Genomic DNA, 15,040 nt, shown 5'->3' with positions numbered 1-15,040 from the left:
CATTTTTCAAATATTGGCCCATTCGGGCATTTTCGTGGTTATATCCAACGAAATGTCTCCTCGGTGCCTGAGACGATGAGCATGAAGGTAGATCTCTTCGTTGACAGGGTCACTAAGTAATATCTTCGAGCACTCAGGACAGACGTCCTTCAATTCCCTATCGTGATTGGTATCCCTGAGCCATTTGAGCTCTGCCATCTGTTCTTTTAATTCAGGGCGCTTATTAACAAGGGCATCTAAGTCGACGAACTTCTCACCCGTTTCCTTCAACTTCAGCCTCACCATCTCATGCAACTGTTGCTCAATTTGAAGCTTGAATTGGCCCTTTGAGTTCTCCTTTGGGGATTGTATAAGTAGTCATTCACGATTGGAAAGCCAAGGCACCTCAAGTGTATTCTGATTTGATGCATTTTACCTGTTATGGCTTTGCATCGCACGATGCTTTGATCTAGCTCTTCGGAGTATTTCACCAATTCGAAACCTGTTGAAGAGATGGGCACTTGACTCGTGTTTCTTATATTGATGTAGCCCCCGTAGCTTAGCGAAAAGACGGGGTGATCAAAAACGAATGGTTCAGAGGGAAACCTACCTTTAACCCTAGCCAAATACCACTTGTCCGTGTTGTTCTTGTCATTGAATGCCGATTGAAAGCGACTGCTGGTTTCGGCGTTTTTGGCAAGTAGTAGCACCCCAGATGTAGCTTTATCAAGACGGTGACAAGGATAAAGCTTCCGGTATCCGTGCTCCTCTCTCAAAATACTAGTAAGAGAGTTCCAGCGATATGCTCCACTTGGATGCGTTGGCATACCCAGAGGCTTTGAAACCGCTACAATATCGTCGTTCTCAGTGACCACCTCAATAGGTCCCTTATATAGAATGGGTGGTTCGTGAACGTGCTGTGTAGCATGAAGAATATCGTGATTTCGAAAAAGATGGGTTCTTGTCTCTTCAGGCAGGAGCTTTATACCCAGATCGACTTTATTGCAGTTTGTTGAGATGTATATGGATCCATCTTGAATGCCCTGTTCTATCGTTTTGGAATCCTGGCCTAGTTCTGTAGTAAGGACATGGGCTATGGGTTTTTTGAACCATCTGGCTTTAACTGTGGTGCTGAAATCATGATAATACGGACTGACTCGACGAAACCCGTGCTCTATTATGTACTTGGGTTTTGTCATATATCCATTGGGATCTATGTGGATGGGGTTGGTATCTTGGAGAAGATGTAGAGGCATGTAACGCACCCGTACACCACACTTATTCTGTAGATATCAGGGATGACTTTGCCTTGATAAAAGTTGTAGAACGAAAGCGTTTTTGGGCATTGACGCTTATTCCAAACTTGTCGTCAAAAGTCTTCAGCTCAAATGCTTTAAGCATACTCTGGTGGTGTACCCATATATGTTGTAGCTCAAAGGTCTACCATGAGAAGTCTACCCTTCAACATAAACGAATATTTCAAACATACCACTAAACTAGATATCTATTTCAAATTTGGACTATGACGTTCCTCAAAACCATCCTACACCTCCTCCAAAAACAACATCAACAAAATCCAACTTGTGGTCACGTGCGCGTTTAGTGCTCACACTTACAAAATTTTCGTACCAAGATCAGTTTCCATCCACACCCTTGAACTAGCCATGTTTCGCTCTGCGGTCCGCTTTCTAGGGCTTCTGGCTCGTCAGTTTCAGGAGGCTCCTAAACTCCAGCCGTACTTGGCTGCAAAGCAGTTCATACCCGAGGATGCTGGAAGATCCAAGAGAAGAGCGCTCAGAAGAAGAGAGTTTCGTTTGAAACGTCAGATCATCAGAGATGTGAACAATTTGAAGAAACAGAAGATCAAATTCGCTCCTTTTGCGGTCGACCCCGTTCTTGGTGCCGACAATGTGCCATTTATTACAAGATTACGCAGAGAGCTCAATGAGCCTTTGAACTTGGCTCAAGGCTTCAAGAGAGAAGAGGTCGAGAAGTTGTTCTACGGAGCCCAGAAGGCTGCTACTGATTCTAACCTTGCCGGCGACATGTTCCCTGAGTCTGTGGCTGCCAAGGAAGAGAAGAAGAGAAACGCTGTTTTGACCATCTTGAACTTGAGAAATACCAACGCAAAGGACAAAAAGAAGATGGCGGTGGAATTTGCCCGTAAGGAGTTTCAGAGATACGAAGGTGACAGCGGCTCTCCTGAAGTCCAGGCTGCCGTCATGACCGCCAAGATCCACCTCAACTTCAACCACCTTAAGGCTAACAAGAAAGACCACTCTCACACAGAAGCTATCCGCCACCTCGTGAACCAGAGACAGAGAATACTAAAATACTTGAAGCGCGTGGATCCCGAGAGATACTACTACACACTCGCCAAGTTGGGATTAACTGACGATGTGATTACTAGAGAGTTCAGTATGGGTTACCAGTACTTCGAGGACTATAAGGTGTGGGGCGACCGTGAGTTGGTGAAGAAGTCGGAGAAGACCAAAAAGAAGCAGGAGCAGCTTGGCGATTTGGAGAGGAGGGTTGCCGACTACAACAAGTTGGCCAAGAAGAACTACGACATCCTCTACGGACAGGCATCCTAAACATGTACATAGCATCAACGCATACATCAGTAATGGTATCTGGTTTGTAAATTCGCCGTAAATTCATTAATTAGTAGTGAGTCGTGAAGACACCACTAGTGGTCCAATAGATGGTGATGATTTGGGGATTCCGGGGCCTGATCAACATTGAATGCCCGGTCGGGATAAACTGAAGTGGCCAGCAGTGGGTGATAAAGCGATCTAAGCCGATTTCTGTTTGGAACTACCTCGAGCAGCACTATTAGTAAACACCACCCCATCCACTCATCTAAGCACCCTTTCGATTAACCTGTCGTAATTATGGTCAAACTCCGCCTTTTTTATCTCATCAACTCCGCTGGCCAAAGCGTCCACTTGCAGAAGCAAATCGTCCTTGATTGTAGACCCTTCCTCAACAAGCCCGACGATCTCCTCGTGAAGCTGCTTGTTATCTAGAAGAAGTTGCTCATATATCAACTTCAATTTAGTCACCGTCTCCGCTTTTGACGCTCCAACTCTGGCATCTATAAGCTGTTGTGGCGTGAGTTTATCTATGAAAAGCGGTTCTTCAGCATCCAGATCTCTTCTTGCCTGAGCCGCCTGGATTATCTCATCAAGCTCGTCGAGCTTCCTTTCAATGTCATTTTGCTCGAAGATGTACTGAAACTGCTTCTCCAGCGTCAGTTGGAAGTACTGTAGGATCTGCTTTCTGGCGGTCTCCAACGCGGACTTTCCACCTTTCATCTCGCTAATTGTAGGGAAGCATTTTTCAATCTGTTCTTGTTGAAGCAGCTTTTTGACTGTTTGCTCCACGGCCTTTTCAGTGACCCTTCGTAGGCGGTCGAAGCGGACTTTTTCGTACAGCATGGTGTTTGTTGATGTTTGTTTATGCGCGAGTGTGTAGAGGTATAGAGAGGATGAGATGTGGATTAGGCATTAGACCGAATATTCAAAAAACCTTCTTTGTTTTATAATTCAATTTAGTTTTTGTTTGAAGCTCGTTTATTGGGATTTTTCGCTTTTGGTTCTGGAAGCACTGGTACCTATAGATATGAGTGCTCAATCGCGATAGTGGAGAGTATGGCTAGATCGAACTCTGTTTCTTAGATTTATTTATGTCAAATTCAGTCCGTTCTGGGAGTCATGTTCTTCTGACAATTCTAAGACTTTGCCGTTGGAATTGTTACTTATCTTTTTGGAGTCCAGAGTGTGTTTTCACCCAGGCTACACTGCTTTGCACCCATTGAAATACTTTCTCTCATTATTTTCAAAGCGTTATAGGACCAGTTTCATAGCATCACAGAGTCTATCATAATCTCATTAACTACAGAATAGGTTGATTCGATAGCTATTTGCCACATTCAATCCTCACCTATCCTCGATTTCGCAGCCACTGTTCTTGGATCAAATGCTACATGTACCACATTGTGAGCCTCACCAGTTCACTATGAAGCTACCATATCTCTTGAATTGAGGAACATTTTCAGGTTGAAAAAGAAAAACTCACATGCTATCCCATAATCCTATGGAGACCCCATAGCATTGCTCCATGTCTTAGGTGCGAAGTAACCGGAGTCCCACCCACCATTATACTATCACCTTTTCGCCCGATGAAGCCAAAATCACAAAGAGCTCCAAAGCATTTACAAAAAACCTTTTCAAGCTAAAATCCCCCAACCACATCCTTCAACATAGTCCCTCCCTCACTCTCCCAGTTTCGCAGGGTGCTGCACTTATCACACCGATAAGTATCTCACCTACTACACTCCTCTTATCATGCTGGATCCACGTTCCCTAGTTGCACAGGCCGAGAAGCTCGCCAAGCCCCAGAGCGGGCTCATGCTGTTTTTCTCTGGCGGAAACTCCTACCGTTTAGAAGAGGCCACTGACCTCCGTGTCCAGGCAGCCAACTCATACAGATTGAACAAGGACTTTAGCAGTGCTGGGCTGCAATTTGTCAAGGCTGCTGAGCTCCAGAAGCAGCTCGACAACCAGAGTGACGTGGCCAACCACTTGGTGGAGGCCTACAAGTGCTTCAAGCTGGTTTCTCCCACCGACGCCATAGACGCCTTGAAACAGGCCATCCACATTTTCTTGACCCAGAACGGCCAGTTCAGAAGGGCGGCCAACTTCCAGATGGACTTGGCCGAGTTGTACGAGCAGATTGATGACGTGGCCAACGCCTCGGAGAGCTACGAAAAGGCCGGCGACTACTTCTCCACAGACCATGCTCCTTCTCTCTCCAACAAGGCCTACCTCAAATGTGCTGACCTCAACGCCCTGCTGGGCAACTACTTGAAGGCCCGTGAGCACTACGACACCGTCATCAAGAACTCGTTGGGCAACCAGTTGACCAAGTGGAACTTGAAGGACTACTTCTTGAAGAACATCTTGTGCACCTTGTGTGCCGACGACATTGTGGAGGCCCAGAAGAGATCCGAGGGCTACGCCGAAGAAGAGCCCAGCTGGCCTTCGACGCGAGAGTACAACCTTGTCCAGGACATCTTTGGCGCCATTGAAAACGGCGACATCCAGGCCTTCTCCGACAAGGTGTACGAGTACGACCAGTTCTCCAAGTTGGACAAGTTGAAGACGCAGTTGTTGTTGAAGATCAAGAACTCCGTGGTCGACCAGGACGACGAGGACTTGACTTAGTTATCTAATGCAGTTTATTCTATGTATTACACGGGCTTTCCTCCAAGGAACTCGCTCCATCTCTTGACCTCCTGAGGGATCTCCACGGCCTTTGGCACCGTCTCGAACTTGGACTTGTCGGCGATCTTTGCCTTCAAGCACTGAGCAAACAACAACGACGTGTTGGGCTCGTTAAACAACGGAATGGCAAAGTCAATGGCGTTTCTTCTCATCACGTAGTCCTGGTCCAACAAGTCCTCGGCACGGGCACGGGCCAAGTTGAACACAGCGCTGATCTGCTTATCGGAAAAGATCTCTCTCAATGCTCTTTTGTCTGTCTTTGGGAAGTCAATCACCTCAACTGGTTCCCGGACATATTGGGCCAAATACTGGGCCACATCGTGGGAAGCAGAGTAGAAGTTGTAGCCCAAGCCAGAGACGGTCTGGGCAACCTTGCCCAATTTGTCGTTGGTCAAATCACCACCGAACAAAATACCGCTTCCTGGGAAAGGAACCTTGAAGTTCATGGTGGACTGAATCGAGGTCCAGTAGGCCTCAATAAGATCATGGCCAAAGCAGGCAATTTCTCCGGTAGAGGCCATCTCGACACCCAAAAATGGATCGGCACCGGCCAATCTGGTGTAAGAAAACTGGGGAACCTTGGTAGCGACTCTGTCGTATTTTTCAGCCATGAGGTCCACTGGAGCAGGGACGTTTTCGTTCAAAAGAGCCTTGGAAGCCACTTCGATGAAGTTGGTGCCCAAAACCTTCGAAACAAATGGGAACGATCTGGAAGCACGGATGTTGCACTCAATGACCTTAAGGTGGGAGTCCTCGTCATTCAAAGATCCGTCCTTGGTGTCGTAGATGATTTGCATGTTGAAAGGACCGGTGATCTTCCACGCCTCTGCCACCTTGTCAGCAATGGTCTTGAGACGCTGGAGAACAACTGGAGAAAGACTCTGTGGAGGAAGAACCAAGGTAGCATCACCGGAATGAACACCAGCATTCTCAACGTGCTCAGAAACAGCATGCACCAAAACTTTACCTTCGTGGGCCACACCGTCAATATCGATTTCCTGGGCTCCCTGGACGAATTTGGAAATAACAACGGGGTGGTCTCTGGACACCTTGGAAGCGTTGCCCAACTTGGCATCCAACTCGCTCTTGGAGTTGATCACCGACATGGCAGCACCAGACAAAACGTAAGAGGGTCTCACGAGAACAGGGTATCCGACCTCTTCGGCGAATTTTTCAGCTTCTTCAATCGAAGTAAGCTCCTTCCACTGGGCTGGTCCACTCCGATGGAGTCCAAAATCTGCGAGAACTTGTGTCTGTCTTCGGCCTTGTCGATATCCTCGGGGTTGGTTCCCAAAACATTGCAGCCTTCGTGTTGCAAAGTCAAGGCAATGTTCTGAGGCAATTGACCACCCACACTGACCACAACGCCCAGGGCGGTTTCCAACTCGTAAATGTCCAAAACACGCTCCAAAGAGAGCTCCTCAAAGTAAAGCCTGTCGACCTCGTCAAAGTCTGTGGAAACGGTTTCAGGGTTGTAGTTGATCATGACGGTCTTGTGGCCCAGCTCTCTGAGAGCTCTGGCGGTTGCAACAGCACACCAGTCGAATTCAACAGAAGAACCGATTCTGTAGACACCAGATCCCAACACCAAGGTACCGTTGTCCTTGAAGTCGATATCGGAGGAAGTGGCGTTGTAGGTAGTGTAAAGGTAGTTAGTGTTGGCAGGGAACTCGGCAGCCAAGGTGTCGATCTTCTTGACAAAAGGCACAATACCAAACAGCTTTCTGACGCCTCTGACCTCGAGTTCAGTAGCATTCAAACAGAGAGAGATCTGCTTATCGGAAAATCCAAGTTTCTTGGCTCTTTGCATCAAGTCGTGGTTCACACGGCCCAAGTCTCCCACTGCCTCCAACTCACGGTACATCCTGACGATGTTCATGATCTTGTAGAGGAACCACTTGTCAATTTTTGAAAGATCGTGAACCTGGTCAACGGTGTAGTTCTCATGAAGCAAAGCCTGGCCAACAGCCAACCATCTTCTGTCTGTAGGGTTGGCCAAAGCGTCGTCCAAGTTCTCGAAATGGTCGCCCTGGAGACCAATGTAGGATGGGTCAATTTGACGAATGGCTTTCTGGAAAGACTCCTCAAAAGTACGACCAATAGCCATAACCTCACCAACAGACTTCATGGCAGATCCAATGTCTCTCTTGACGTGCTGGAACTTGGACAAGTCCCAGCGAGGAATCTTGGTGACGATGTAGTCCAACGAAGGCTCGAAATTGGCAGTGGTGGTCTTGGTAACAGGATTTGGTAATTCTGGCAAGGTGTGGCCCAAGGCAATCTTGGCAGCAGTGTAAGCCAATGGGTAACCAGTAGCCTTCGAGGCCAAAGCAGAAGAACGAGACAAACGGGCATTCACCTCAATGACTCTGTAGTCCAACCCGTCAGGCTGCAAAGCATACTGAACGTTACATTCACCAACCACACCCAAGTGACGGATGATCTTGATAGCAGCAGATCTCAACATGTGGTACTCGGTGTCTGAAAGAGTCTGGGATGGAGCCACCACAATGGAGTCACCGGTGTGGATACCCAAGGGGTCGAAATTCTCCATGTTACACACGGTAATACAGTTTCCTTCTCTGTCTCTGACAACCTCGTATTCAACTTCCTTCCAGCCCTTCAAGGACTTCTCCACAAGAATCTGAGGAGCCAAAGATAAGGATCTGGAGGAAAGGTCACGAAGTTCCTGCTCGTTGGCAGCAAAACCAGAACCCAAACCACCCAAGGAGTAGGCAGAACGAACAATAATAGGATATCCGATATTCTTAGCAGCGTGCAAGGCATCGTCCACAGACTCAACTGCAATGGACTCGGCGATTGGAATGTCAATTTCCTTCAAAGCCTGGGCGAAAAGATCACGGTCCTCAGACGTCTCCAAAGTCTTAATTGGTGTACCCAAGACCTTGACGCCATAACGCTCAAAAACACCCATCTTGTCCAATTGGACACCAACATTGAGACCAGTCTGGCCACCAAAGGTCAACAAGATACCGTCAGGTTGCTCACGTTCGATAATGTAAGTAATGTACTCAGCAGTAACAGGAAGATAGTAGATTTCGTCAGCCAAAGCATGGGATGTCTGGTTGGTAGCGATATTGGGGTTGATCAAGACAGACTGCTTGTTGGCTTCCTTCAAGGCCTTGATGGCCTGGGAGCCGGAGTAGTCAAATTCACCAGCTTGACCGATCGACAAACCACCGGATCCAATAACCAAAACCTTGCTGACATCCACCAATTGCGGTTTGAAATGGGGTAAGGTCTTCAAGAACTCACCACCTTGATAGACAGGCTGCGCATTGTAAAACCTGGAAGAAACGCTGAAGAAGCGAGTGAAGCTAGCAGGCAGCGACGCGAGCCGCTGTATGTTGCGGTGCCATATAGAAACACCACTGAACATTGGTTGTGAAAGAAAGTGGTGATAAAAAGATGTGTGAAAAAAAGATGGCCGAAAAGGGAAATGACTCAGCGCTAGCCGCGATCCGAAATCAGTAACGGTTACCCGGACAACAGAGTCGTTGCGTCACTACACCAGCAGGAGCAGTACAATCCGGGGAGAGATATTGCAGTGTGGCTTGACTCTTGGGGGTTCTTCATTGTTGAGGAATTTTTGTACAATTTGTGAACTTCGAGGAATCTGGATGGTCACAGACTTCGATGTGAGAAGATGAAAGCGATGAGATGTAGAGCTTCTTAATTGGGGCTGTAGAGATGATCGATTTGATTCAGACGGCCGAAATATATTTCGAAGGCTAAAATCCTCCTCTCAAAAAAATTTATATTGATGATGAGATCGCTGTACCTAACTTGAGGATAAGCTGCTCTATATAAGAAGCTGTAGTTTGAATTAAATCTGTGTAGGTTTGTTTCAAGTCACTGATTCGGCAGATGCTCATGTCTTTAATCAATTTAGTATGCAATTTCCAAATTCATCAATGGAGTAGATTCATCTTAGATCTGTGGAAAGATTGCAAGGTGGGCTCATTTTGTGGATCTGGAACCTTTTTTAATTTTGTGATTATCTTCTCTACATTTCTAGAGAGTTTGGAAAAATTGAAAAAAAAAAAATGAAAAAAAAAAATGAATTGGTTGTGACTCTTGACTATTTTCATATCCACTCATCTCCAACTTTCTCACTAGCAGTTCATTTCGCAGCCGTGCGCCATACATCACCACACATCATCAAATCAACTACTCAATCTACACCTACAATTTCCAAACACAAACAGTGCAATTGCTGGCGCACAAAACTTCACTGACCTTTTACTTCCACAAATCATAATCATTAATCCCAGATCTCAAATATCAACTGATCCTTCATCTTTAGACGACCCAGATGAACAAGCTCAACATCGTTAGAACTCAAACACCTACCAGCCGCCTGCCGTCTCCAGCCCCATCCCTCCTTCTGCCACTACGAAACGAAGATAAACTCGCACGTGAATCAGATGTCACCGTTTCCACAAACGTGACGTCTTACGCTGAATACAAAGGATTCTTCATATACGTGCTTTCTGCCGTGCTACTACTCGGCTATATGGCATGGCTACTTCTTCCCGAAAAAGCCTTGAACTACTTTGGCGTCTACTACTACCCAGACAAATACTGGGCCCAGGCGGTGCCTGCCTACCTGCTTATGCTCATGCTCTATGTGTATATCTGCCTAGCATTATACAACACTGAGGTGAAGACGCTACCGTTGGACGATCCCCGTGTCTTCACCGACGAAAACGCTATATACCCGGAGGACCCCGCTGCCTATATTCACAAGGCTCCGAGCGGAGTCCGTGACCTCCCCACGCCGTTGGTGTCGGAGGTTCTATACTCGTGAATCACTTGTATGATCGAAGCACGAGCTGTGTGTCCTGGCTGGAAAGAGCCAAGACCTGAGCCCAGTTGGGGCCTGTAAGGTCTCTGTAACCAATCAAAAATTGGTGGAATCTATGCTTGAGTCTCTCGCTGCCTCCGAGGTAGTTGGCAATACAATCGAGGAAAACAGCCAAGTTTTTGCGGCCTTGCTGGTTGCTCAATCCACCAAATCCGTTGTCTGGGTTCTGGAGAATGATCTCGATCATACCGAGGAAAGCTGACTCCTTCTCTTCGTTCTCTTGAATGTACATCATGTGGGTGCACCAGGAGTAGATGAACTCGGGCAAACGAGGACCAATGACCTCTGGGCCAGCAAAACCTAATCTACCAAGACAAATGGCAGTGTTTTCTAGCACGGCCAGCTGCACATCTGGCTGGTTGATGATGGTGATGAGGAGGTTGGAAATGTTCCACACCTGAGGTTCAACAATCTCTTTAGGTAACACAAGAACCATCTCACCACAAGCCCAAATAGCATTACTGGTAACTGGGTACTTGGAGTAGGTGTGTCCGTTGATCTCGTTGCCGATCCACATGATAAGAGTGCTGAAGTTGGGCTTGATGGTCTCTTCACAAGCGTGAATCGCCAAATCACCCAAAAGAGCGTAACTCAGCTGACGGACATCGTCGTCGGGATCCTCAAGGCACACCAATACAATCTCCATCAAGTCAGCGCCGTGTTGCTTCATCAAATCAATAGAGTGGCCCTTGAAACCTTGGACAAGACCGTCGATCAAGTCAAGCGAGGTGACAATGAAGTCTTTCTCTGGAGCTTCAATCTCAGGATGAGTATGGACTTCCTGGTTCAAATGGACGGCATTGCTCAAGATCTTGACGGCTCTTTCATAAACAGGAACAGCGTAAGGAGCAAATGCCTCACCCATAGTGGCAGCCACCAGTGCCATACACTCAAGCAAAGGCCACAAGTCAGAGTCAGTATCTTGCAAAACCTGCCAGTTGTGCAAGAGAGGAGGCAACAACGTGGAGACGTACTCAGGCTTGGAGTTGAAAACGTCCTGGCCAATCTTGTCGACAAACGTCAGGATACAGTCGTACAAGGTAACCATGTTCTTCCTCTGGTATACCTGGAGACATTTAGCAAAGTGGTCCAACAAGGGACCCACGTAGTAGCTGATGAGTGAGATGTCAGTAGATTCAATGAACACAGACAAAGCCGAACAAGCAGCCTCCTGGACGACCTTCTTAGAGTCCATAGCACACAGCACAATGGATTCAAAAGTAGGCTGGAAGTAGTTAGCGTAGGTGCCGCCTTCGTGAGCTTCACCGGACACCCACAGGGCAAACCGAGAGACGGTCCAGCACGAGATCTGACGTACTCTTGACTCCAGGTCTCTCAAACGGTCCACGAGGAAAGGAACAAGAGTGGGCAATTTGTCACTAGCAAGTTCCGTGCAACTAGTGGAGATGGCACCGAAAGCCAAGATAGCAGCCTCACGAACAGGCCACTCGTTCGAAACAATACGTTCCTGAAGAATAGGCAAGGTAACCTCGATCACCTCCTCTGGGTACTCAATAGAAAGAGCGTCAAGAGTAGCAGCAGAACAGCGACGAAGGTTCCAGGAATCAAGCTCGTCATCTGAGTCATCGTCATCGTCCGAGTCACTCAAAGGCTGGACCGTGTAGCTGCCATCGGAGTCCTCTACCCTATCGTCATCAGGATCGTATGAAGTTTCTGGTTCAGCAGACTGTTCCCTCTTTGGCTCACCCTTACGACCAACCTGATGCGTCTTGGCCTTAGCGGCGCTGGGTCTGATGTCTTCGTTTTTATCGGCGACACGAGCGTCATCTTTCTCGTCGGCAATCTGGATCAAAAACTGCTCCTCCTCAGAGTACATCATCTTCTCGAGAAGAACAGGCAAAACCTGCTGGAGCTTAGGGCGGAACAGCTGCTTGTGGCCCTTTTGAGGCAGCTCAGCAAGAGCCAATAAGAACTCACAGGCCTCCATGGCAACGTCCTCGTCAGAGTCTTGCATTGAGTGAAGACCGTAGTTCACAACTCCGTCCATGTGGGGCACCAACTTGTCGGGCCTATTTTCCATAATCAGCAAGAAAGCCGTGCAGACGTTCTTCCTCACCCTGCTGTCGCTGTCCAGGGCCAATTGGAAGAGCACATGGAGGAAATCGTCAATGTGCACCAAGAACAGCTGAGTCTTGAGAGGCACAAACTGGTTCACACAACGAACAGCCTCCGCTCTCATGTAGCTAGACGATTCAGGCTGCGCAGCAATCTTGATGAATTTAGGAACCATGTAGTTCAAAGGCCTCTCTCCGTTGAAGTCCTTGTTCAACAGATAGGCGCTATCTTCACAGATCTTGCTCAAAGCACTCATGGCTGCCTCCTTAGCCAATTGGCCGGCATCAGCCGATTCAGCCAACGACAATAAATGCTGCAATGCCTGAGGCCACTTCTCAAGGCCGTACAGGGAAAAAAGGGATGTGATCACCGTACCGGTGATGTTTCTAGCCATTGTGTCTTGCACCAAAAGACCGTTCATGATATTGTCCAAAACATAAGGTCTTTCTTTTCTGGGCTCCTTGAGCACCGAGTTCTTAAGGTTAAGTCCCGCAGCGGCTCTAACATCAGATCCAGCTTCGTCTCTGATCAAGAGGTCCACAAGGTAGTTTTCAAACTCGGGTTCTTCTCTCGCCTGTTTCAAGGCGTCCACTGCTTGGGACCTTTCCGCTTTACGAGAGGATAAGGTTCCTTTAAATATGGTCCTGAGCTGCTCGAGAGCCCCTGGATCTGCAGTCCACATTGTGAAGAAGGTTGGTGGTTTTTTGTGCGAAGTGTTGAAGATGGTGTAGGTGATGAGATGCCGGCATTGTGAGGTGCCAATATGTGGATTGATAGAATTGGAAAGGCAGAGAGAATAGAATAGAGGTTGAGACTGAAGAGGTACATGGCGTTCTCCAAGTGGTTTTAATTAGTGTATGCATTGGATGCTGGGTAGCTGTGACCGCACTGGTTGCAACTACAACATGTGCTCGAGCTCGGCGAGCTTCTCTGTTAGCTCATCGAGCTTGCCGAGAACGGGGCTCACGATTTCGTTACGTGGCTTCTTCCCAACAGGAGCAGAGGATACTCTTTTAGGTGACAGAGCGACGTTATTGAGCGAATTGGTGCTTGTCAAGGGCGTGACGTTATCGTCCTGGGAGCAGTCCAGGAAAGCGTCGTCTCCGTGTGCTTTCTCGTCGTCGTCTCCGTAGCTGCTGTAGACATCACAGGTGTAGTCATCGTTGTCGCTGCTCATCTGCTCTTGTATATCCATGGTGACTTGCGATAGACGATCCATGATTAGCGAGCGCCGGAGCGTGCGTTGCTCTTCATCGTGCTGAAAATGGCCAATTGGGGGCGTATCGGGAGAGAAAGACCCAATGGAGCTTGTGTCGTAATTAGGTGGCTGCAAGTCAGTCAAGTCCGGCTTCTTCTTGCGAGGACTTTTGCTGACCTGAAGTGGCATTTCTGCAGGGTACAAGTCGCTGAGCACCTCTGACTGGCGTTCGTCGTCTTCTTGTGGATGGTGGAGATCCTCGTGGCTGAAGCTGTAGTACAGATCGGCAAAGTCAATTGCCTCTGTGTCTGAGATCTCTCCCTCGAGAACAAGCGCCCCGAGGTTCTCAAATGTAACCAGCTTGTTGGATTGGCGCAAGCTTCCGCTCTTTTTGAGAATAGAGCCGGTCCTCCCCAAAAGTGGGGTCTGGCGGGCGCCCTGGACGCTCTCCGACGAACCTTGTATGCTGTGGGACTCGACAGTCGAGTCGATGCTCTCTTTAGAATGTGCTTCGGGCGCGAGTGGATCCGCTCCGCTCTTTTCTAGCTCTTCATTTTTGAAGCAATTGAGTCGGGCAAGACGCTCCCCGTACGTTTCTAGGCACTCTGCTGGCACGAAGCCGATTTTCCCATCCTCGTCGTCAGATATTTCGGGGAAGAGCTCCTGGCGCTGCCTCCCTAGATGCAAACGCTCTTTTTTTGTCATCTTTTTGATGAGCCACCAGTAGTTGTCCAGGTCGTTGACCAAGTACACCGGCTCGTCTCTAGAGAGTGTGCAATGCAGAGGATCGGGTCCCAGGAAGTCGTAGAGCCCGTAGAGCTTATCCGGGTCCATCTCACGCGGAGGCAGACGCGGAGGCAGCGGCGGTAGGAGCATGTCGTCGTCGTCTTCTTCTTCTTCGTCGTCCTCGTCGCCAAAATCATCGTAATCGTCGTAATCGTCTTGGTCTTCTAAACTTCGATCTAGACTCTCAAAAGAGCCGTTGAAGAGCGTCTCGTCGACCTCTTTTTCTACCTTCTCCACCTTGGGAGCCGTGCTGGGCGAGTACTCCCGTGCAAACTGGGTGACATGTCTTTGTTGACGGTCCTGGTACACCAGATCAGCATCGAAGTCAGAATCGTTGTTTTTGATGTACAGCAACACACTCAGCTGGATGCTCAGGCGGGCAAGACCCGCCACATTCTGGTCCACTATAACCAGCGAAGCATGGGACGTGTGTGAATGGTGGGTTTGGTCAGAGGCCTCCAGACCCAACGATAGTTTTCGTTCGAGGTCGTGAAGGAGCCTATTGGTGGACTCCAACGTGGGGCTATCCGTCATCGGAAAAATGTGGAAGTGTTGTCAGCGTTTGGATGACGGGGTGGCTGAAATCGGGGTAAGAATGAGGGTTGTAGATCAGCTCGATCCTGCTTATTTTGGTGTTGATATCTCACCTCGGAATGCACAGTCGCGGTGCACACAAGGCTATTTTACGGCTGGTGTGAAGGAGATCTCGAGAATATAAAAGGGTGGGTGTTTTCCGGTTTTTTGCAATCGAGCTGGCTACTACTCCTATAAATGTTCTTCGATTCCAGGGGGCTTGTTCCTGGCATTGGCTGCGAAAACGCGATC

At 48.3% G+C, this 15,040-nt stretch overlaps 8 protein-coding genes across 8 annotated transcripts; 3 read left to right on the top strand and 5 right to left on the bottom strand. All coding sequences in view use genetic code 12, as the record gives it.

Annotated features, from left to right (window-relative positions):
- Positions 1–6: 6 nt before the first annotated feature.
- Positions 7–1,235, bottom strand: CXQ87_004902 (uncharacterized protein; the record flags this gene model as incomplete). The annotated part of the gene is made up of 2 exons (XM_025483334.1): positions 7–336; positions 438–1,235. 2 exons carry the CDS (start codon positions 1,233–1,235, stop codon positions 7–9), a joined length of 1,128 nt encoding a protein of 375 aa, XP_025337547.1.
- A 408-nt stretch (positions 1,236–1,643) lies between these two features.
- Positions 1,644–2,573, top strand: CXQ87_004901 (mitochondrial 37S ribosomal protein uS15m; the record flags this gene model as incomplete). Its single annotated transcript, XM_025483333.1, has 1 exon — positions 1,644–2,573. One exon carries the CDS (start codon positions 1,644–1,646, stop codon positions 2,571–2,573), a length of 930 nt encoding a protein of 309 aa, XP_025337546.1.
- A 264-nt stretch (positions 2,574–2,837) lies between these two features.
- Positions 2,838–3,419, bottom strand: CXQ87_004900 (MIND complex subunit; the record flags this gene model as incomplete). Its single annotated transcript, XM_025483332.1, has 1 exon — positions 2,838–3,419. One exon carries the CDS (start codon positions 3,417–3,419, stop codon positions 2,838–2,840), a length of 582 nt encoding a protein of 193 aa, XP_025337545.1.
- Positions 3,420–4,328: 909 nt separating this feature from the next.
- On the top strand, positions 4,329–5,207 carry CXQ87_004899 (uncharacterized protein; the record flags this gene model as incomplete). Its single annotated transcript, XM_025483331.1, has 1 exon — positions 4,329–5,207. The coding sequence occupies one exon, from the start codon at positions 4,329–4,331 to the stop codon at positions 5,205–5,207; it is 879 nt and encodes a 292-aa protein (XP_025337544.1).
- A 26-nt stretch (positions 5,208–5,233) lies between these two features.
- On the bottom strand, positions 5,234–8,667 carry CPA2 (carbamoyl-phosphate synthase (glutamine-hydrolyzing); the record flags this gene model as incomplete). The annotated part of the gene is made up of 2 exons (XM_025483330.1): positions 5,234–6,466; positions 6,487–8,667. 2 exons carry the CDS (start codon positions 8,665–8,667, stop codon positions 5,234–5,236), a joined length of 3,414 nt encoding a protein of 1,137 aa, XP_025337543.1.
- Positions 8,668–9,603: 936 nt separating this feature from the next.
- On the top strand, positions 9,604–10,058 carry GPI19 (phosphatidylinositol N-acetylglucosaminyltransferase; the record flags this gene model as incomplete). The annotated part of the gene is made up of 2 exons (XM_025483329.1): positions 9,604–9,979; positions 10,039–10,058. The coding sequence occupies 2 exons, from the start codon at positions 9,604–9,606 to the stop codon at positions 10,056–10,058; spliced, it is 396 nt and encodes a 131-aa protein (XP_025337542.1).
- Positions 10,059–10,099: 41 nt separating this feature from the next.
- On the bottom strand, positions 10,100–12,913 carry CXQ87_004896 (uncharacterized protein; the record flags this gene model as incomplete). Its single annotated transcript, XM_025483328.1, has 1 exon — positions 10,100–12,913. One exon carries the CDS (start codon positions 12,911–12,913, stop codon positions 10,100–10,102), a length of 2,814 nt encoding a protein of 937 aa, XP_025337541.1.
- A 216-nt stretch (positions 12,914–13,129) lies between these two features.
- BUD14 (protein phosphatase regulator) lies at positions 13,130–14,749 on the bottom strand (the record flags this gene model as incomplete). The annotated part of the gene is made up of 1 exon (XM_025483327.1): positions 13,130–14,749. One exon carries the CDS (start codon positions 14,747–14,749, stop codon positions 13,130–13,132), a length of 1,620 nt encoding a protein of 539 aa, XP_025337540.1.
- Positions 14,750–15,040: the final 291 nt, after the last annotated feature.

The sequence above is a fragment of the Candidozyma duobushaemuli genome (assembly GCF_002926085.2).
Source record: "Candidozyma duobushaemuli strain B09383 chromosome Unknown F_B09383, whole genome shotgun sequence".
Classification (NCBI taxonomy): Eukaryota; Fungi; Ascomycota; class Pichiomycetes; order Serinales; family Metschnikowiaceae; genus Candidozyma; species Candidozyma duobushaemuli.
The sequence above is the reverse complement of the archived record's forward strand: the minus strand, read 5'-3'. Positions and strand labels throughout refer to the sequence as shown.